Source organism: Oryza brachyantha, chromosome 10 (genome assembly GCF_000231095.2).
Source record: "Oryza brachyantha chromosome 10, ObraRS2, whole genome shotgun sequence".
Taxonomy (NCBI): Eukaryota; Viridiplantae; Streptophyta; class Magnoliopsida; order Poales; family Poaceae; genus Oryza; species Oryza brachyantha.
In genome coordinates this window covers 13,241,116-13,258,004 of record NC_023172.2, presented here as the reverse complement: position 1 = coordinate 13,258,004, position 16,889 = coordinate 13,241,116, and the positions used below count along the sequence as shown (strand labels likewise).

Sequence of the window (16,889 nt, the reverse complement as noted above, 5' to 3'; positions counted from 1 at the left end):
AGGATTGGCACCCCAAGAATCCTCATCAATTTGCACCATTGTTCACTGGATATACCAACCCCTGTGCACAGCCATAGGTATGGTATCCTGTTTCTCTGGCCAGAATCTGCACCAACATGCAGCATACATACATACGAGCTAAATCTTCAGAAACAAAAACATCACTAGATCGCATATACACCAAAAATACATAGATAGAGAAAGCGATGCATGGATAGAATTGTCAGTTGGCACGCCAAACTGACCATAGATTCTGTAAAAAAAAAAAACAAGGGCGAAGAGAAAGAATTCTTGATTTCTCATCACTGATCCATCCAGTTTCGCACGGTTGCTTGCTTGCTTCTCCTGCCATCTTTCTCCCAACCAACCTGGACTAATCAATCGCCATCCATCCAGCTCCTGTTAAAACAAGTTCATTTGCTGCTCCCTTTCTTGTTCCTTGATACACATCTCACCTTTAGGATTCATCTGGCTGCTGCTACGTCAGTGAGCTTTCCTGCTTTGGGCTTGGTTTTCTTGGCTGAGCTAGTCTTGGGAGATGGCAGAGGTGGCGGCGCCGCCGGCGCCGGAGCCGACCAAGGACATCGCCGAGGAGAGGGCCGCCGTGCCGGCGCCGGAGGAGTCCAAGGCCCTGACCGTCGTCGAGGGTAAGGCCACACCCTTGTTTCTTTGAACGATTTCTGTCCTAGCAACACATTCAGGTGTAACCTGTGAAAGCTTTTTGTTTCTTCAGAGGCAACAGGATATGCACATATTGCACCTGAGTGCATAGTACAGCAAGAAATTAATAGCCACACAAAAAAATTCTGCAACTAATAGTTAATTAGAGACTACTATAATATTCTGAATCAGATATCCCTCTGCATCCATTTTTTTGTCCTCTCTGAATGGTGCCATACCATCTGAATCTTCCATGTTTCTTTCTTTTCTGTCAGATGCTAAGAAGGGTGCAGCTACCGGGGGCTCACACGAGAGAGGTATTGGTTCTTCTTGCTCCAGCTTCATTTTTCCGCTTCTGTCTACGTTTATAAATCAAAATTTAAATTTTTAACTTTAACTTTAAAGTTGATTTTATGGTTCTTTTATTATTATCTTTAATTTTATTTATAAATTATTTTTATTTGCAAATATACCGTATTGAACGGTTATCACTCTATCTCCGGTCCGGTCTGGGATCAAGAAGCGACTGCATGTATGCACACGGCCTGTCAATCTGAAAATAGTAACATTAGTTTAAACCTCTTGTTCATCAGACGCTCTCCTCGCGAAGGTCGCGGCCGAGAAGAGGATGTCGCTGATCAAGGCATGGGAAGAGAACGAGAAGGCCAAGGCCGACAACAAGTGAGCAGCTCTCTCTCTTCTCTCTCCACAGCATCAAAAAAACAATCAGGCATAGCACAGTCATCAGGGGTAGCTCCTCTGCAACAAGAGAGTTTCTTGTTTCATTTTCCTAAGAGTACCGTTTCACGTTAAAATTCCTGTGTTCCGTTCCGAGGAAGCCGTCGGTTAACCGAAACTTTCGCGCACAGGGCGGCCAAGAAGCGGGCGGACATCGCCGCGTGGGAGAACACCAAGGTCGCCGAGATCGAAACCGAGTTCAAGAAGTACCAGGTAAGTTCAGACATTGCCGTTCACAAAACGAGCAGAGCATACAACAGGTACTTCAGGATGCGACCTGAACAATACGTGAATGATATCTCCAGAACTTTCTTAACATCGTATTCTAGCGAAAAACTTAATACCTCCGGTTACTGTATAACTTTATCAAAGATTATAAAATTTCTTTTAGCTGCATGATTGATTAACTGAGTTACATTCGATGAATATAAAAGATTATCTAATTTTTTACAACCGTTTCATTATGAATGATAGAATTAAATATAACAAAATTAAAAATCTAATTTAGAAATATGATATGATTAACTTGTATATAATTTCTTTTGAAAAATAATCTAGAATAGTTCGAAAAACATACGGGTAAAAGCGGATAAATAATTTATACTTTGGTTAGTTGGTTGATTGGTTGGCTGGCAGGGCGTTCTTATCCGGGTCACATGACCCCGGGTAGAATTCTAATATTTAGTCTATATTAATCATATTATTAATTGAAACATGAATATTATATGTGTTATGATATATATAGGATCCCGATAATTTTTGTTCTGGTGCGTTGTTGTTGGCCGACGAATATGTGCAGGAGTACCTGGAGAGGAAGAAGGCGGAGCAGGTGGAGAAGCTGAGGAACAACATGGCGACGGTGCAGAGGGCGGCGGAGGAGAAGCGCGCGGCGGCGGAGGCGCGGCGAGGGGAAGAGGTGGTGAAGGCGGAGGAGGCCGCGGCCAAGTACCGCGCCAAGGGGGAGCCGCCCAGGAAGCTGCTCTTTGGCTGAGATCATCGGCCCAGCGTTTTTTCCTGAACGAATCTTCAGGTTGTTTTGTCCGTTTGTCTGTCTGTTGGTCCTTCTGCAGTCTTGAGTATAAGAGTATTCAGGTAGCAGCTGTTTGGGAGATCCAATATACCCTACTTATGTGTTGGTGGTGGTTGCTTGTTTCATTTAATTTGATTTGATGTACAGGACAACTGTTAATTGCAGTTTTGTTATGTGAAAAAGGAAACATTTATTGTGCAGAGGGTATGGTGTTTTGTGTTGTTGTTAAGAAATATTGGAGTGATCTCATCCATCCAAAAGTAAAGGTGGCTACAGAGAGTGTTTAACCTCTAAGAGAAACGCATGTTTCCTACTCCTGTTTCCTACGAATGAGTATGAAAACCATTATACTCCTACGGTTCCTATCATATGAGTATGTATAAATGATATTGCCGATGATGAAATCTATTTTCTTGTACTCTCATTTTCAAACAGCTGTGATGTCAGAACAACGACGTCGTCTTTTGACTTGAAATACATATACCATTGTAAAAATTTAAAAGTTATTTTTAGATTTATTTTAGACTATTATATCATACTTTTAAAAAATTTATACTATTATAAGAAAATAATGAGAGAAATGTTTACTTATTCGTACATCCATCCGTATGGTCTGTTGTTTTTGTCGCGCATCATCGCGCTCTCCTTGTTAGTAATCCTTATTCTCCCTTCTCCTTTCTATTATAATAAATATTTATAATCTAAAATAAATAACATAAATATTTATTTATATTTTTAAACGGAGATAATAGCTACTAAGTAATAATGACGAAACCATAACACGTGCTGAGTGAAGCCGACCAAGCCCCATCCTCCAATTCAAAAATATCAATCATCCCCTGCGATTCCAACTTTCCTCCTGATCCACCCCAAAACACACGCCCCGCACCCAAAGACGGAAAAACCATCGGAACCCTAGATCTCTCGCGCGCCTCGCCGCCCCAAGCCCCCCAAAACCCTAGATCCCCCCGCCATGCACCACCCCAGGGCGCGCTATCCTCCCGGCTACGGCTCCGGCGGCGGCGGCGGCGGTGACGGCGGCCGCGGTAATGGTGGGGGTGGCGGCTTCGGAGGAAGAGGTGGCGGTGGTGGTGGCGGGGGTGGAAACCACAACTACTACGGCCGCGGCCCGCAGCCGCAGCCGCAACATCACCACTACCAGGCGCATCAGCAGCAGCAATATGCGCAGAGGAGCAACACGCAGCAGCAGCAGCAGCACCAGCAGCAGCAGTGGCTGCGGCGGAACCAGGCCTCGGCGGCTGAGCCCGGGGAGGCCGCGGCGAGGACAGCGGCGCAGCTGGATGCCGTCGTCGACTCGAGGTACGTGCTCTGCGCAATTTCTCGGCAACGGTGCGGTAGTGCCTACTGCTAGGGTTTGTGCTCGCTTGTTAGAAAAGCAGAGCGTACTGTGCATCAGGAGTATAGGATGGTGAGATTAAGACATACGGGATGCAATTTGGGGGTGGGTATTGCGTGCATACTGGTGATACGAGGCTTGATTATATGTCTGTAGATATTAATATTTCACTAGCTTCAGTGTTTACGGACTCCTGGCTGGTCCCATGTGCCCATTTTGTGTAGAGACTACACCATCTTTCCATTTTGTTGCATTATTCATTTATTCTGTTGTTCTATATTTCCCTGCACCATCTAAATGATCTGTGTTATGGGGTTTGACATAGGAAATATTACGTTGAGGTTGTTCTTGTGGCATCTTTAATAAATTTTCCTCCCCTCTTTCAGTTCTGAAGATTGGAAGTCACAATTGAATTTGCCAGCTCCAGATACGCGTTATAAGACCGAGGTGAAGTTCTATTAGTATTCTTGCTATTCATCCATAATTTATTATTTATTAGTTTGATGATTTGAGCAAATGTTTGATAGAATATTTAAATGGTAACCATTTGCTAGCTTTATGTGGTGGTGATGCTTTGTTTTGTGATATGTGTTTTATGCAGGATGTCACTGCAACAAAAGGCAATGAGTTTGAGGATTACTTTTTGAAACGTGAACTACTAATGGGAATTTATGAGAAAGGATTTGAAAGGCCATCACCTATCCAGGAAGAAAGCATTCCAATAGCTCTGACTGGTAGTGATATTCTTGCGAGAGCTAAAAACGGCACTGGGAAGACTGCTGCATTTTGCATTCCCGCCCTAGAAAAAATTGATCCGGAGAAAAATGCCATACAAGGTGAGCTCTTCACTCTTGTGTTCTGATTTATCAGGTGTGTTAACACTACATTATTGATCGCCTATCCCAACATTTTGAACTGCGTAATTGTTTCTGTCCTTCGTGTTGATGCATTTCATATTCTGAAATTCATTAATTATGAGCAGTATCTTAGTTTTGTGTATGCTAAGTCCATACCGTTAGGAAGATATTTTGTTAACCGAAACCGAAATGAACCAAAGCAGTGATTTGTCTGGTACATGTTTTTTCCTGAAGTTTTAGATTTCTTTTTGTTTGGTGTTTGGTGTTCTGTGCAGTTTCCTATTCCCAGGAACTGAAGAAACTGAGTAACTGAAGTGTGTTAGTCATCCTGTTGTGTTTAGGCCCATGTTATTAGTTCAGCTAAAGCCCAAAGCCTGCTATCATGTTCATCTTCAAGGCCATCAACTACCTGCTCATCCCATGTCCCAAATACACACATGCGCCCACCAGTGACACTATGCACCACAGCCCACGTCAGTGCCCAGCACTCTGCCCACATGCATTGCTGGCTTGTAGTTCCACAACATTGCCGCATGAACCCACATGGTACTCCCATCATGCTTGGTCACTCCATGCTCTGTTGCGCTTGACCAGCTGGTAGCCCCATGCGCCCACTCTGGCGCTACTTGATCCCTACAAGCTCCTTGGCTCTTGGCATATGCGAGGTCAGAAAACTTCCACCCCCATCGTGATCTGTCGTCTTGTACACAGCACACTATGTATGATGTTTCGTAATGTTTTATTTGTTTGGATTTCGTGGTGAGGTCCGTACTCTGTTTGTTCCGTAAAACCATAAACCGAACCAAAAAAATCCAGTTTATTTGGGGTGGTTTGTATTTTCCTCACAAGTATTTCAGTTTGCATTTTCAGCAAGTCAAATTATAAAGAACCGAAGAAACCAAACCAAATTAACCATACAAACTGAATGCCACCCCTACATATCATACTCGCAGGGCATTACTGGTATACAAATAGCCATATGGTCTTATGTATGAAGACTTGGTATTGTGTATGAGCAAGCTATTTGCCCTTTGGCAATTAGAATTATCTGCTCTATTTGCAGATACATATTAAATAATGCAACAAGCATTCACTTAGCTGATCACTTCTTTTGCCTTTTTATTGGATGCTAGTATTTCAGGGGTGTCTACTCTCATTCTTAGATTTCACTTGGAGATTCCCTTGTAAAGCTGGCTACCTCAACTATTATTATAAGATTTCAATTGGCTATCTGAAACTTTTGAAGGGGCAGGTTTTGTGTGGTGCTGGTTTAATGTCCACTTTTTATTTAACTAGCAAAATGCCCGTTGCAACGGGTGAAATTGTACAGATATAACACCATATTTCTTTCTTGGACAAGAATAAAAATCAAAGAATTTACACTTAAGCAATACCCAAAAATCAAACCAGGAAATGGCGCCAGGTTAAGGTGGTTATCCAGAAAAGGAAAAGGAAAAACATAAAAAATGAGAACTTAACTTTACCACATTTGTCCCCAACCTATCAAAGAATAGCTGAAAACTATTTAACCAAGAGGCAAAAAGGGGATGCATTAGCTTCATTCCATAGTTCTGCATTCATCGCCTCAAGTAATTCACCAAGACCTTCGGGCTGGAAAGAAGCACTTCATGCCTCCAAAAAATCAGCTCTTTAGGATACCAATAGTAATAGGCTCAGGATTTGCAAAATTTTCCACACCTTATCAGAGTGCTCTTGTTTAGTAGATTACATTATAATTGGTGGCCAACACATGCCTCTAGCACGACCTGAAAATTAAGATGCAGAAAAGTTCATTTACAGCTTAGTATTTACAATCATGAGCCCGTTGAGGTTGATAATATGTGTGTTCAATATATTAATCCATGACACTGAAAGCATTTTCTTTTAAAACCTGGCCTATAAATCCATCACGGATGTATACAGCTACACTACAGAAAGCATATAGAACATCACAAAAATATCAATAATGTTTTGGCGCATGGCTTACATCCCAGCACGGGTGTTTACCAGAACATCTAATCCTGAAATAATCCTTGGTTATGGTCCAACTGGCCTAGATGCCCGACAGAGATTAATGAATTGTTCCCATATATCCTACTTTGGCAGCTGGCTTATATTAGTTGGATCATATGTTCCATGTTCACTGCCTGTTACTTCACTTCAAACCTTCTAATTTGCTCATCTGCTCTAGATGGCAATCTATGGTAGTTTGGCATGTCTAATGGGTGCTCCAAACCAACTAAAAAGCATATGTAAATAGTTATATAAGAAATCCAAAATTGTATAAAAATAAAAGTCTAAATTATGCCCAACCATTGAGGGGAAAAAGAGTCAAACATCCTCTATTTAACTATTTCTTTTCAAGTTGAATTTTCAGCAGAATATTTTCTCTCTCTGTGTGTGAAATCCAGCCTACACACACACACACACATATATTGTAAAATAAATGATGGATTGTTTCAAGTACCCTAGTCTGAACCTATCACCAAAATTGATGCAACATTGACTTATATGCTGAGAAATTCAATCAACAAACGAGCGATAAGGGGACCAAACAAAACATACTACCAAAATAGATACACCATTTTGAATTGCATTAGGCAACACTTACATTGAAAAAAATTGCGTCAAAAACATTAGGCAACCTTTTGATGCACCATCACACCAAGCAGTAGAAATCCTACTAATCAAATGGAAACAAGCTACGACAGGATCAAAGACGATATTGTACACGGATGACGTGGGCAGCAGGGTCAATCTCCAAGTACACATCTCTGTCCAGCAGCTGCTCCTCTGCCTCCACCTCCACCGGATCAATCTATCAGTTATGCCGCCGCCACGGTAGGATCAGCGAGAGGCAGCCCGCGCTGCTCATCGTCATCTTAGCGACCGGATCTAGTGGCTGCTGGCTCCAGTGTTCCAGCGCCTGTAGGAGATGCAACGGCAGGTGCGGCCACCAGCGGTGACAGCGAGAGGAGAGGAGAGTATGCAGTAGTCCAAGGTGTGGTTGTTGGCCCGCCCCATGGAGAGGGAAGGGGATTGAAGGGAGGAAGGTGGACGAGTGAAAACGTAAAAAAGAATTAACCTCGGGCTGATGGGCTGGGCTTTTACTTGGACTTGGATAGGTTGGCTGGTGCGGGCTGACATATGGGCTGAGCCCATGAGGCCATGATGTATCAAGACAGAAACACCATATTTTTTAAGTAGTATATAAGGATTTATTGTTTCCTACTTTATCCCTTTTTTGGTGAGGTACCTTTTATCTTTCATGTTTACAAACAATGCATACTGTTTATGACACTTAACTCTATTGGATCTTTGGATTTTCTCTTCAGTTGTTATATTGGTACCAACACGGGAACTAGCTCTGCAGACTTCCCAAGTTTGTAAAGAGCTCGGAAAGTACCTGAATATTCAAGTTATGGTTAGTACTGGAGGGACCAGCTTGAAGGATGACATTATGCGTTTGTATCAACCTGTTCATTTGCTTGTTGGGACACCTGGTCGGATACTGGATCTAACAAGGAAGGGCATTTGTGTGCTGAAGGATTGTTCAATGCTCATAATGGATGAGGTATCATGATTATCACTCAATTAGGAACCTACTCTTGTTGATTTAATCACAAGTATTGTAGTTCTGTTAGACTAGACTACTTGCAGTTTCTATCATTTATTCTTGTCATTTAATTGACATTAAATCATAGCAATTTATCATTTTTGTGGATGATCTGCAGGCTGACAAGCTGTTAGCTCCAGAGTTTCAGCCTTCTGTAGAGCAACTCATCCGTTTCCTTCCAGCCAATCGTCAACTATTGATGTTTTCTGCAACTTTTCCAGTAACCGTCAAGGATTTCAAGGAGAAATATCTACCTAGGCCTTATGTTATTAATCTTATGGATGAGCTAACGCTAAAAGGAATTACACAACACTATGCTTTCGTGGAAGAACGACAGAAAGTTCATTGTCTGAATACACTTTTCTCAAAGGTACAGTGTACCAAAGATCTTAATTTTTCTGTCGTCCATGTTTAAGCATAAATTGACAGAATTTTCCCTTATTTTGTTTTGGTCAGCTTCAAATAAATCAGTCCATTATATTCTGTAACTCTGTTAATAGAGTTGAGCTATTGGCCAAGAAAATCACCGAGCTTGGCTATTCATGCTTCTACATTCATGCAAAAATGTTACAAGACCATCGAAACCGAGTGTTCCATGATTTTCGCAATGGTGCTTGCAGAAACCTTGTGTGCACAGGTTCTCCACCTTTTGCCTTGAATATTTTCTGCTATTTTAGGTAGTATTCTGTAGTGTTGTTGTGGTACAAAACCTTGTTTTGGACTCTTTTGATATCATTATCACCCTTGTTGAATAATATATTGTATCATTGTTATATTTTTACTTCTGAGTTCTGAAGCCTTGATATTTGACTTCTGATTTTTCTTTGACTTAATAATTGTCATCATTCTTTGGCTAGTTTATTAGTTACGCTGAGGTTTGTGCTGCCTTTGCATGCTCTTGCATCATAATATGCTGAGCTCACAACAGTAGCTTCCAGAAGAAGGAATTTGGTTCACATATCAGAAGAGCTTCCAAAACTACAAACCTACTGCCCAATGTCTACTTTCTTCCTAGTACTCTTGCAGCCTCATCTTTTCTCTTCTGCTTATGCTTATAAGCTAAAATTTGAATTTTCAACCTTAAGTTTGGAGTTGATTTTGGGATTTTTCTCATTGCAGTTTATTTCAGCCTTTGTTTTTAGATCGCTAAGAACATGTATGTAAAAGTTTTATTTATAAATTACTTTTTGTTTGCAAATATGCCATTTAGCTTTTTCCCTGAATATGCCAAAAGATGACCCCCTTGAAATGATATTTGGATCTAGTTGTACTGTAATTGTTGAAATTATGATTCCCGATATTCTTGGTAAATGTACCTTTCGCAATGCTGCCAGGAATGACTTCTCTACTACATAATAATTATTGTGGCATGTCTTTGCAGATCTGTTTACAAGAGGAATTGACATCCAAGCTGTCAATGTTGTCATTAATTTTGACTTTCCCAAGACCTCTGAAACATATTTGCATAGGGTAAGTTGCACCCTCCCGTTCCAAAAGAAATATTTCCTAGTATCTGTAATTACGTAAATCTATCAATGTATATTCTTACCTTCATAATTCTAAGTAGAACGCTAAAAGGCCAACTCATTCAGATTTGCTATCCTTATGGGTTGTTTTGCTTTCTTGTTTGCAAATGAGCTCTGCAACACAAAATGTAGAGTTGCATGAGCGATGGTGATTAAGCATTATGCAGTTTGCTTTTGTTACAGTAAATTGGATCTTCATTTGTACTTGTAGGTAATATAACATGGAAGCATGTATGATTATCGTTTTACTTGTATGGTGATCTTGATTAACACTATACAGTGCCCTTCCGTTACTTTACTATTTGACAGCCTGATAGTTTTGTATATTTTGTTACTTCTAAAAGCTCTTTATTATTTTTTCTTCCTCAGGTTGGTCGTTCAGGGAGATTCGGACACCTTGGTTTGGCAGTGAACTTGATCACCTATGAGGACCGTTTCAACTTGTAAGGACACTGCCCGAGAGTAAAGCCTGTTGGTTACTCTACCAAGATTCTGACCTGTTCATCATTCTTTGTAGGTATCGGATTGAGCAAGAACTTGGGACAGAAATAAAACCGATACCCTCACAAATTGATCTGGCGGTGTATTGTCAATGATCAACCAGATGTACATAGCACCTCATAGGCAGTTAAATGCTTAGGTGCCACTCTTCAAACGACATGATATATTGTTTCGGGTAATAATTGAAGTTCTCTTTTGTATGCCCAGGGTTTATTTGGTGCCTTGATGGGGTTTATTTGGTGCCTTGATGACACATCTAAGCTTATATTCCATTAGTGAGGAAGTGTTTTCTGCCGGCACTGATACTAATCATGTTTAACTGCGGACTTGCATTTTTGGCTGCTGGAAGACCCAGAGCTGCGGCCAAACAGAACCGGATCTTTTCTGCCCCATGTATCCGCTTAACTGCGCTCAAGAATCACTTTGTATTCATTTGCTAGCGTCAGTTTTGGTTTGTTACATTAGGATACTACTGATTTAGTCTGTTGTTACTGTCATTATGGTTACTTCATTTTTGTTTTTTGTTCTTTCTTTCTCATGTTTGGATTAGAAGTATTACCGCACTTCATTCAATCACTAGTATCCATTTCTATTATACTTGGTTTAGACTGTTTACTTCAATTATTTTTTACGCCCGATTCAGAATAGCCTCGGTCCTGCATTGTGATGGTTTCTGCATACCTCTGTTTGACCGATTAGAAGCTTACAAAGTTGCAATGTAATCTGTGTGTAAACTTTACTACCGACTGAAAAATGCTACTAACTCTGTTTTAAAATATGTTCATTTATAGATTGTTTAGCAGTGATTAAGGTTGAGAAGAAGAAAAGCTATTGTTCTCCTTAATAAATAAGGAATGAATATCAGGGAGTGTATCATAAGAAGTGATTGATAGAACAAGTAATATTATGAATAGTGATGAAAATATTTATATTTCAATATAATATTTAAATTCTAGAAAAGATTATATTATGGAAATGCTCTACTCCAGTAGAGCATGTGCCTTTGTTAGTCATTTCGTCTTTGGGGTCTGCCCTATGCCGAGCTTAACTAGTCCGGTTCCTTTTTGAAGCAAACCTGAGGTTAGAATATGGATAGGCACGGTTAGCCCGAGGTAATTTGAGATTGACTTTAGCTAGAGTTTATGAATTAATGTGATGTTAAAAATAAAGGTTAATTTATTTAGTTGAACAAGATATGGATTATCTGTGAACTGGGCCAAATCATCTCGATTTTTTTAGTTTTTAAACCTCTTTTAGTAAATATATTTATTAATAAATCTTCTATGTAAATATTTTTAACATTTTAACTTTTTGGTCATGTCACTCTGTCTGGCATGCCAACGTAATAGCATAACGTTGACACGTCCTACAATATCAATTGGTGATGGCATGTCGGGTCACAATGTTAATGGGTGTCTTGCGTGGTAAAAAAAATCAGATAGTGAAAAATTTGCATTAGAGGGTTAGTAATAAAATTATTTATTAAAAATGTTTTAAAAATTAAAAAAAATCATCATCCCAGCAACCCTAGGTGGAAAAGCCTTACAACCCCATCTTTAAGTTTATGTTTATAAGCTTTGACCACGATCTTTTGGAACTTTCGAAGGGAATTGTCGAAACTTTTGGTGATTTTATAGGATTGAAACCAGTGGCTCTAGGCGATGTGGCCTGCAATGAGCGGGTCTGAACGGTGCGGCGTGGCTGGTGAGCTCCAAGACAAATCAAGGTGGATGCTCTAGGTGACGATGCGTCGTCTCGATGATCCCGCAACCGCCTCCTGTTCCCTCTCCTCCGCCGTCACCGTCTATCCCTTCTCTGCATCTGCCTTCTCTCCCGCATCGCAGTTGCCGCCCTAATGATCTCGTCAGATCTGGCTAGGACGACCGATGTTCCTCCAAATCTGGGGGATGGTGGAGTTGAATCCCGCTTGTTCCTACGAAAAAGGAGGAAGCAGATTGACAACGTGGGCCGATGGAGCATGCCGACATCTCTTCGTCGTCGTCGTCGCCGCTAGGAGCTCAGTTGTCCTCTCTCGGTCTCTCCATCATCACCATCAAGCTGGTAGTAGAAGACCCTTTTCCAACACGACGCCATTCCCGACATGTTTCCCCACACTTGGGAACAACTTTTTGGCCAAGGCACACCGCAAACATGCTCTTCTGTAGGCAATGACAGAGCCCCATGAAACCACTCGAATGTTCTACTGTTTAGCTGCTTGGATGCAACATGGTAGCATAAATGAAACCACTCATCACATTGCTGTACACTAGGCCCATGTTATTTTGATGGATAAAAAACCATCAGATTTTTTTATACCTAAACAATGAAATTAACTACTATAAAATTAAAAAAATCTATCATATAAAGATAAGACGATAAACTTATATATATAAACATTTTATAAAAAATACACTACGTAGCAGTTTAGAAAACATATATGGAAATAACAAGAATAATCCAGCCATGTTTAGTTACCAAAAACTTTTTTCGAAAACATCACGTCAAATATTTGAACATCTAAATGAAACATTAAATATACATAAACATTAAAACTAATTGTACAGTTATGGAGAAATCTTGAGACAAATCTTTTGAGCCTAATTATGACATGATTAGCCATAAGTGCTACAGTAACTAATATGTGCTAATGACGGATTAATTTGGTTCAAAAGATTCGCCTCGTAATTTTTCAGCGGAATCTGAAATTTATTTTTTCATTCGTGTCCAAAAGTCTCTTCTGACATCCGATCAAAATTTCGACCCGACTCTTTTGGTAAAAATTTTTAGCAATCCAAACGAACGGAACACACCGTGGATGGTCTAGGCTGTCGTTTGTTCGTTATTTCGGCAACATTGGCAAGTCGCCACCGCAGAAACCGCGGCCACCATTCAAACCACAACGCAGTCACGCTCGCTCGCCGCCACCGCCAGCCCACGAGCCGGCACCACGAGCCAGCCCACGCGTCATCCTCAGCCACGCGCCCCCGCAACGCCGCTTTTAACCGCGGCCGCCACCGCCGCCCGTCGTCTTCTCTCCGCGAATCGAGCCAGCCACACTCGACGCCAAGCCAACCACGCTCGCGCGAGGCAGGTGGCACTCCGGTGGCTGGCCCGGCCCGCTGCGCAGATCTCGCCTCGGCTCCGGCTCGTCCCGTCCAGGATCCGGTGAGCGCGTGCGTGCGCGGCGGCGGCGCTGCCATTGTTGAGGAGGATGGGCAGCACAAGCGCGTTCGTCATCAGGTGGATCAACTTCTTCACCATGGTCAGTCTTACCACCTCTCGTCTCTCCCCCCGCCCCCTTCCCTTGTTCTTTTCCCGCTTTTCCCTCGATGCCCCCCTCCGCTAGCTGCTTGCTGTTCTGAGCTGCTTCATGGTTTCTTGATACTTTCCCTCTCTGGGCTGGTGGTGGCGGCTGCTTGCTAAGTACTCGGTTGATTGTTTCACCCATTCCGCCCAATACTCAGCTTTTCTTGGCACTAAATTCAGCATGTTTAGTGTAATGCAGCACAATTTGTGTTACATTGCATCCTCTTTTATTGCTTTCTTGCATTCACATTTGCTCTGAATTTCTTGGCTCTTCTTCTTCACTTCTTTTAGATAACTCTCAGTTCCAGTTTAATGTTAATACATATCCAGGCTCCACAGAGTTGAATGCCGGACCATGAGGAATTAAAAATTGTCTCTTCCACCTCAATGCATTTTATGACTATCTTAAATTCTCTCCTGGTTGGCAGATACTAGCGCTGCTGGTGGTGGGGTTCGGCTTCTGGATGAGCACCCACAATGACGAGTGCAGACGGACCTTGACGGTGCCTGTGATGGGCCTTGGAGGAGTAATTTTCCTCATGTATGTAAGAACCGAAGTGTGCTCCCATGGTGTTCATCTGGTGAATCATGGTGATTTGCGCCACCTTAACCCGGTTCAGTGTTGAATGATGCTGCAGATCTCTCGTGGGGTTTCTTGGTGCCTGGAAGAAAATTACTTGCTTGCTTTGGACAGTATCCTTCAGTCCTTTGTGGCATGAGACTTTTTTTTTGGTACTTTTGGAGTTAGTTGTTGTTACCTTGACATGTGGGTATTTAGTATCTAATAATGCTGTTCGTGGTTTTGGTGGCAATCATGGTGTTCACAGTGCTTGCGTAAGTTCAGTTCATTCCTTGGAGGCACAAGGCCTTTTTCATTCGGTGACCTGGTTGCAATCATGGAGTACCTTTTTATTTTTTAATTTAAAGTTTGCTTTTTTGCACATCAATTAGGTGATAGAATTGAATTGTAGTGCACCGTTTAGTGATTAATTATCAACGGCCTTCGTAGCTTCTTCTAGTACTTGCATTTTTATAATCCTAGATTGGTATGTACTCTTTGTCTAAAAAGGACATTTGGATGTACTGTTGCAGGTTTATCATTACAAATACCGGAACTGGCCATTCTGTCCCTGGGGTGAGGTATGTGACTGTTTTTTTGATAATGCCATAATGGATACTAATCCAGCCTGTTTGTAACTGTTAGTAGCACTTACAATAATATCCTGTCTTAAATAAATATAGCACTTAAAATACTAGCACGACACAAGAATCTTACCTGTCTACTGTTTAGTGCAAGCAAGTTGGTAGTGTCAAAAACACTATGTCACCAGACAAGTCATTATTCATTTCTCATGTCTATGCAGATATAAAGAGTATCGTTTGCAGGATTATAGCTCTTGGTTTATCAAACAGGCATGCCCTATTTTTGTCTCTGGAAAATTTTGTTACTTAAATATAGCATGCAGTGCTACATTCTATGTTTCATGGCACATAAATCTTTTGCTTACTTTTTGATACCCAGCTCAATGACACCGAAAAATGGACTCGACTGAAAAGTTGCCTTGTGAAGTCAGATGATTGCAATGGTTTGTCAAGAAGATACAAGGTTCATCCTCTTCCTCACATCTTTCTGAAAAGAACTCCTCATGTCTTCTTACATCCGATGTACTTAACAACTAGTTGAAAATTTCTCCGTTTCCATCGATTTCTGGTGTAGTAATCTTACCTTTACTCTTCAACTCCCTGCAGACTCTGAAACAATACAAGCTTGCAGATCTTACTCCCATGGAGTCTGGTTGCTGCCGTCCACCGGCAGAGTACGTAGCAGAACGTTTCACAATCTATTGCAAACTTGCAACTGTTCATCACCATCAGGAGTTTGACATATTTTACCAAATTTCTCTAAACATTTGTCAGGTGCGGGTACCCAGCTGTAAACGCTTCCTACTTCGATTTGAGCTACCATCCGGTCAGCACGAATGTGGACTGCAAACTGTACAAAAACGGGCGCTCTGTTCTATGCTATGATTGTGATTCTTGCAAGTAAGGCCTCGTTTAGTTCCTAAAAAAATTTTCCAAAAACATCACATCGAATTTTTAGACATCTAAATAAAGCATTAAACATATATAAACCAAAAAAACTAATTACACAGTTATGGAAGAAATCTTAAGACGAATCTTTTGAGCCTAATTAGTCCATGATTAGACATAAGTGCTACAGTACCCAACATGTGCTAATGACGGATTAATTAGGCTCAAAAGATTCGTCTCGCGGTTTCTAGGCTAGCCGTGAAATTCGTTTTTTCATTCGTGTTCGAAAACCTCTTCCGACATCCGGTCAAACGTTCGATGTAATGTTTTTGCTAAAAAAATTTGGCAACTAAACACCACCTAAGCTCCTTGGGTGCGGATTTCCTAGCTTGGAAACATCAAGCCATTTTGAAAAAGCCAATGCTTATATGGATTTGTTTGAATTCTAGAGCTGGGGTTGCTCAGTACATGAAGGCAGAGTGGAGGGTGGTCGCCATCTTCAACGTGATCTTGTTCGTCATCTTGGTAAGCAAGCAATGGCATCTAAACTTGCAGAATATAATGATTTTTTAAAAAAGAAAGGATGGCCGGCAAAAAAAATTTAAAAAAGAAAAAAAAACAATTTTCCTCCAAATTTACTTTGACACAATTCTTTTCATTTGTTGTTTGCGGCTATAGTCCTTCGTCTACTTCGTTGCGTGCTGTGCGCGCCGAAACGCAGGAGAGAACGACTCCAAGGTTCCTACAAGATGGCACGCATAATTGCCTGAGGAAGCAGTCAGTCAGTCATCGAATGCCATAGCAAGAGAGTTGAGCTTTGCTATCCCTTGTAGTGACATTGTTCAGTCAAGTTTGTTGATGAAATGGAATGCAGGGGCTTTCTTTTTGGGTGTGGGATGATGGTGATGTTCTTTGTCGCAATCAACTTGTGAACATTTTATGAGAAAGAATGCCATCTCACTTCAGATAAATGAAGCGTATTGGGTTTAACAATGGATGAATGGAAATTTCAATGATAGGCCAATATCTAAAAATTTATTAGGAAGTACTAAATCATGAGCCTTAAATTTATATAGCTCAACTAATCTTGAAATTGAGCAATGTTTGATGAAGGAACGTGTCAAAACAACAAATGGCGTAATAACATAGCCATAGAGTGGTCGTCAATATCTGCTGAATTACCGTCCAGTAGAGCAACTAAATCAAAACGGCCAAAAAAGAGTCCCAACAAATATGTGACTTGAGTTATTCTGGTGTTACGTCTGTT

At 41.1% G+C, this 16,889-nt stretch overlaps 3 protein-coding genes across 3 annotated transcripts; all 3 read left to right on the top strand.

The window, feature by feature from the left end:
• Positions 1 to 264: 264 nt before the first annotated feature.
• Positions 265 to 2,628, top strand: LOC102710058 (remorin-like). Its single transcript, XM_006662431.3, has 5 exons — positions 265 to 647; positions 936 to 977; positions 1,254 to 1,341; positions 1,530 to 1,611; positions 2,198 to 2,628. Exons 1-5 carry the CDS (start codon positions 539 to 541, stop codon positions 2,387 to 2,389), a joined length of 513 nt encoding a protein of 170 aa, XP_006662494.1. The 5' UTR covers positions 265 to 538; the 3' UTR covers positions 2,390 to 2,628.
• A 663-nt stretch (positions 2,629 to 3,291) lies between these two features.
• LOC102709777 (DEAD-box ATP-dependent RNA helicase 12) lies at positions 3,292 to 11,085 on the top strand. The gene is made up of 9 exons (XM_015841996.2): positions 3,292 to 3,748; positions 4,172 to 4,232; positions 4,387 to 4,621; positions 7,978 to 8,216; positions 8,377 to 8,628; positions 8,715 to 8,895; positions 9,640 to 9,728; positions 10,154 to 10,227; positions 10,302 to 11,085. Exons 1-9 carry the CDS (start codon positions 3,402 to 3,404, stop codon positions 10,378 to 10,380), a joined length of 1,557 nt encoding a protein of 518 aa, XP_015697482.2. The 5' UTR covers positions 3,292 to 3,401; the 3' UTR covers positions 10,381 to 11,085.
• A 2,155-nt stretch (positions 11,086 to 13,240) lies between these two features.
• LOC102709496 (tetraspanin-10) lies at positions 13,241 to 16,819 on the top strand. Its single transcript, XM_006662429.3, has 11 exons — positions 13,241 to 13,547; positions 14,020 to 14,132; positions 14,230 to 14,284; positions 14,370 to 14,425; positions 14,684 to 14,731; positions 14,956 to 15,004; positions 15,114 to 15,197; positions 15,341 to 15,408; positions 15,509 to 15,634; positions 16,072 to 16,147; positions 16,301 to 16,819. The coding sequence occupies exons 1-11, from the start codon at positions 13,497 to 13,499 to the stop codon at positions 16,382 to 16,384; spliced, it is 810 nt and encodes a 269-aa protein (XP_006662492.1). The 5' UTR covers positions 13,241 to 13,496; the 3' UTR covers positions 16,385 to 16,819.
• The last annotated feature ends 70 nt before the right edge of the window (positions 16,820 to 16,889 follow it).

Excerpts from the sequence above, each read along its gene's own strand:
- LOC102709777 (XM_015841996.2), top strand. The coding sequence starts at position 3,402 with ATGCACCACCCCAGGGCGCGCTATCCTCCCGGCTACGGCTCCGGCGGC. Across the intron at positions 8,896-9,639 it reads CAGAAACCTTGTGTGCACAG|ATCTGTTTACAAGAGGAATT; the intron begins GTTCTCCACCTT and ends ATGTCTTTGCAG. Across the intron at positions 10,228-10,301 it reads TATGAGGACCGTTTCAACTT|GTATCGGATTGAGCAAGAAC; the intron begins GTAAGGACACTG and ends CATTCTTTGTAG.
- LOC102709496 (XM_006662429.3), top strand. The coding sequence starts at position 13,497 with ATGGGCAGCACAAGCGCGTTCGTCATCAGGTGGATCAACTTCTTCACC. Across the intron at positions 13,548-14,019 it reads GGATCAACTTCTTCACCATG|ATACTAGCGCTGCTGGTGGT; the intron begins GTCAGTCTTACC and ends CCTGGTTGGCAG. Across the intron at positions 16,148-16,300 it reads TGATCTTGTTCGTCATCTTG|TCCTTCGTCTACTTCGTTGC; the intron begins GTAAGCAAGCAA and ends TTGCGGCTATAG.
- LOC102710058 (XM_006662431.3), top strand. The coding sequence starts at position 539 with ATGGCAGAGGTGGCGGCGCCGCCGGCGCCGGAGCCGACCAAGGACATC. Across the intron at positions 1,342-1,529 it reads AAGGCCAAGGCCGACAACAA|GGCGGCCAAGAAGCGGGCGG; the intron begins GTGAGCAGCTCT and ends TTTCGCGCACAG. Across the intron at positions 1,612-2,197 it reads CCGAGTTCAAGAAGTACCAG|GAGTACCTGGAGAGGAAGAA; the intron begins GTAAGTTCAGAC and ends GAATATGTGCAG.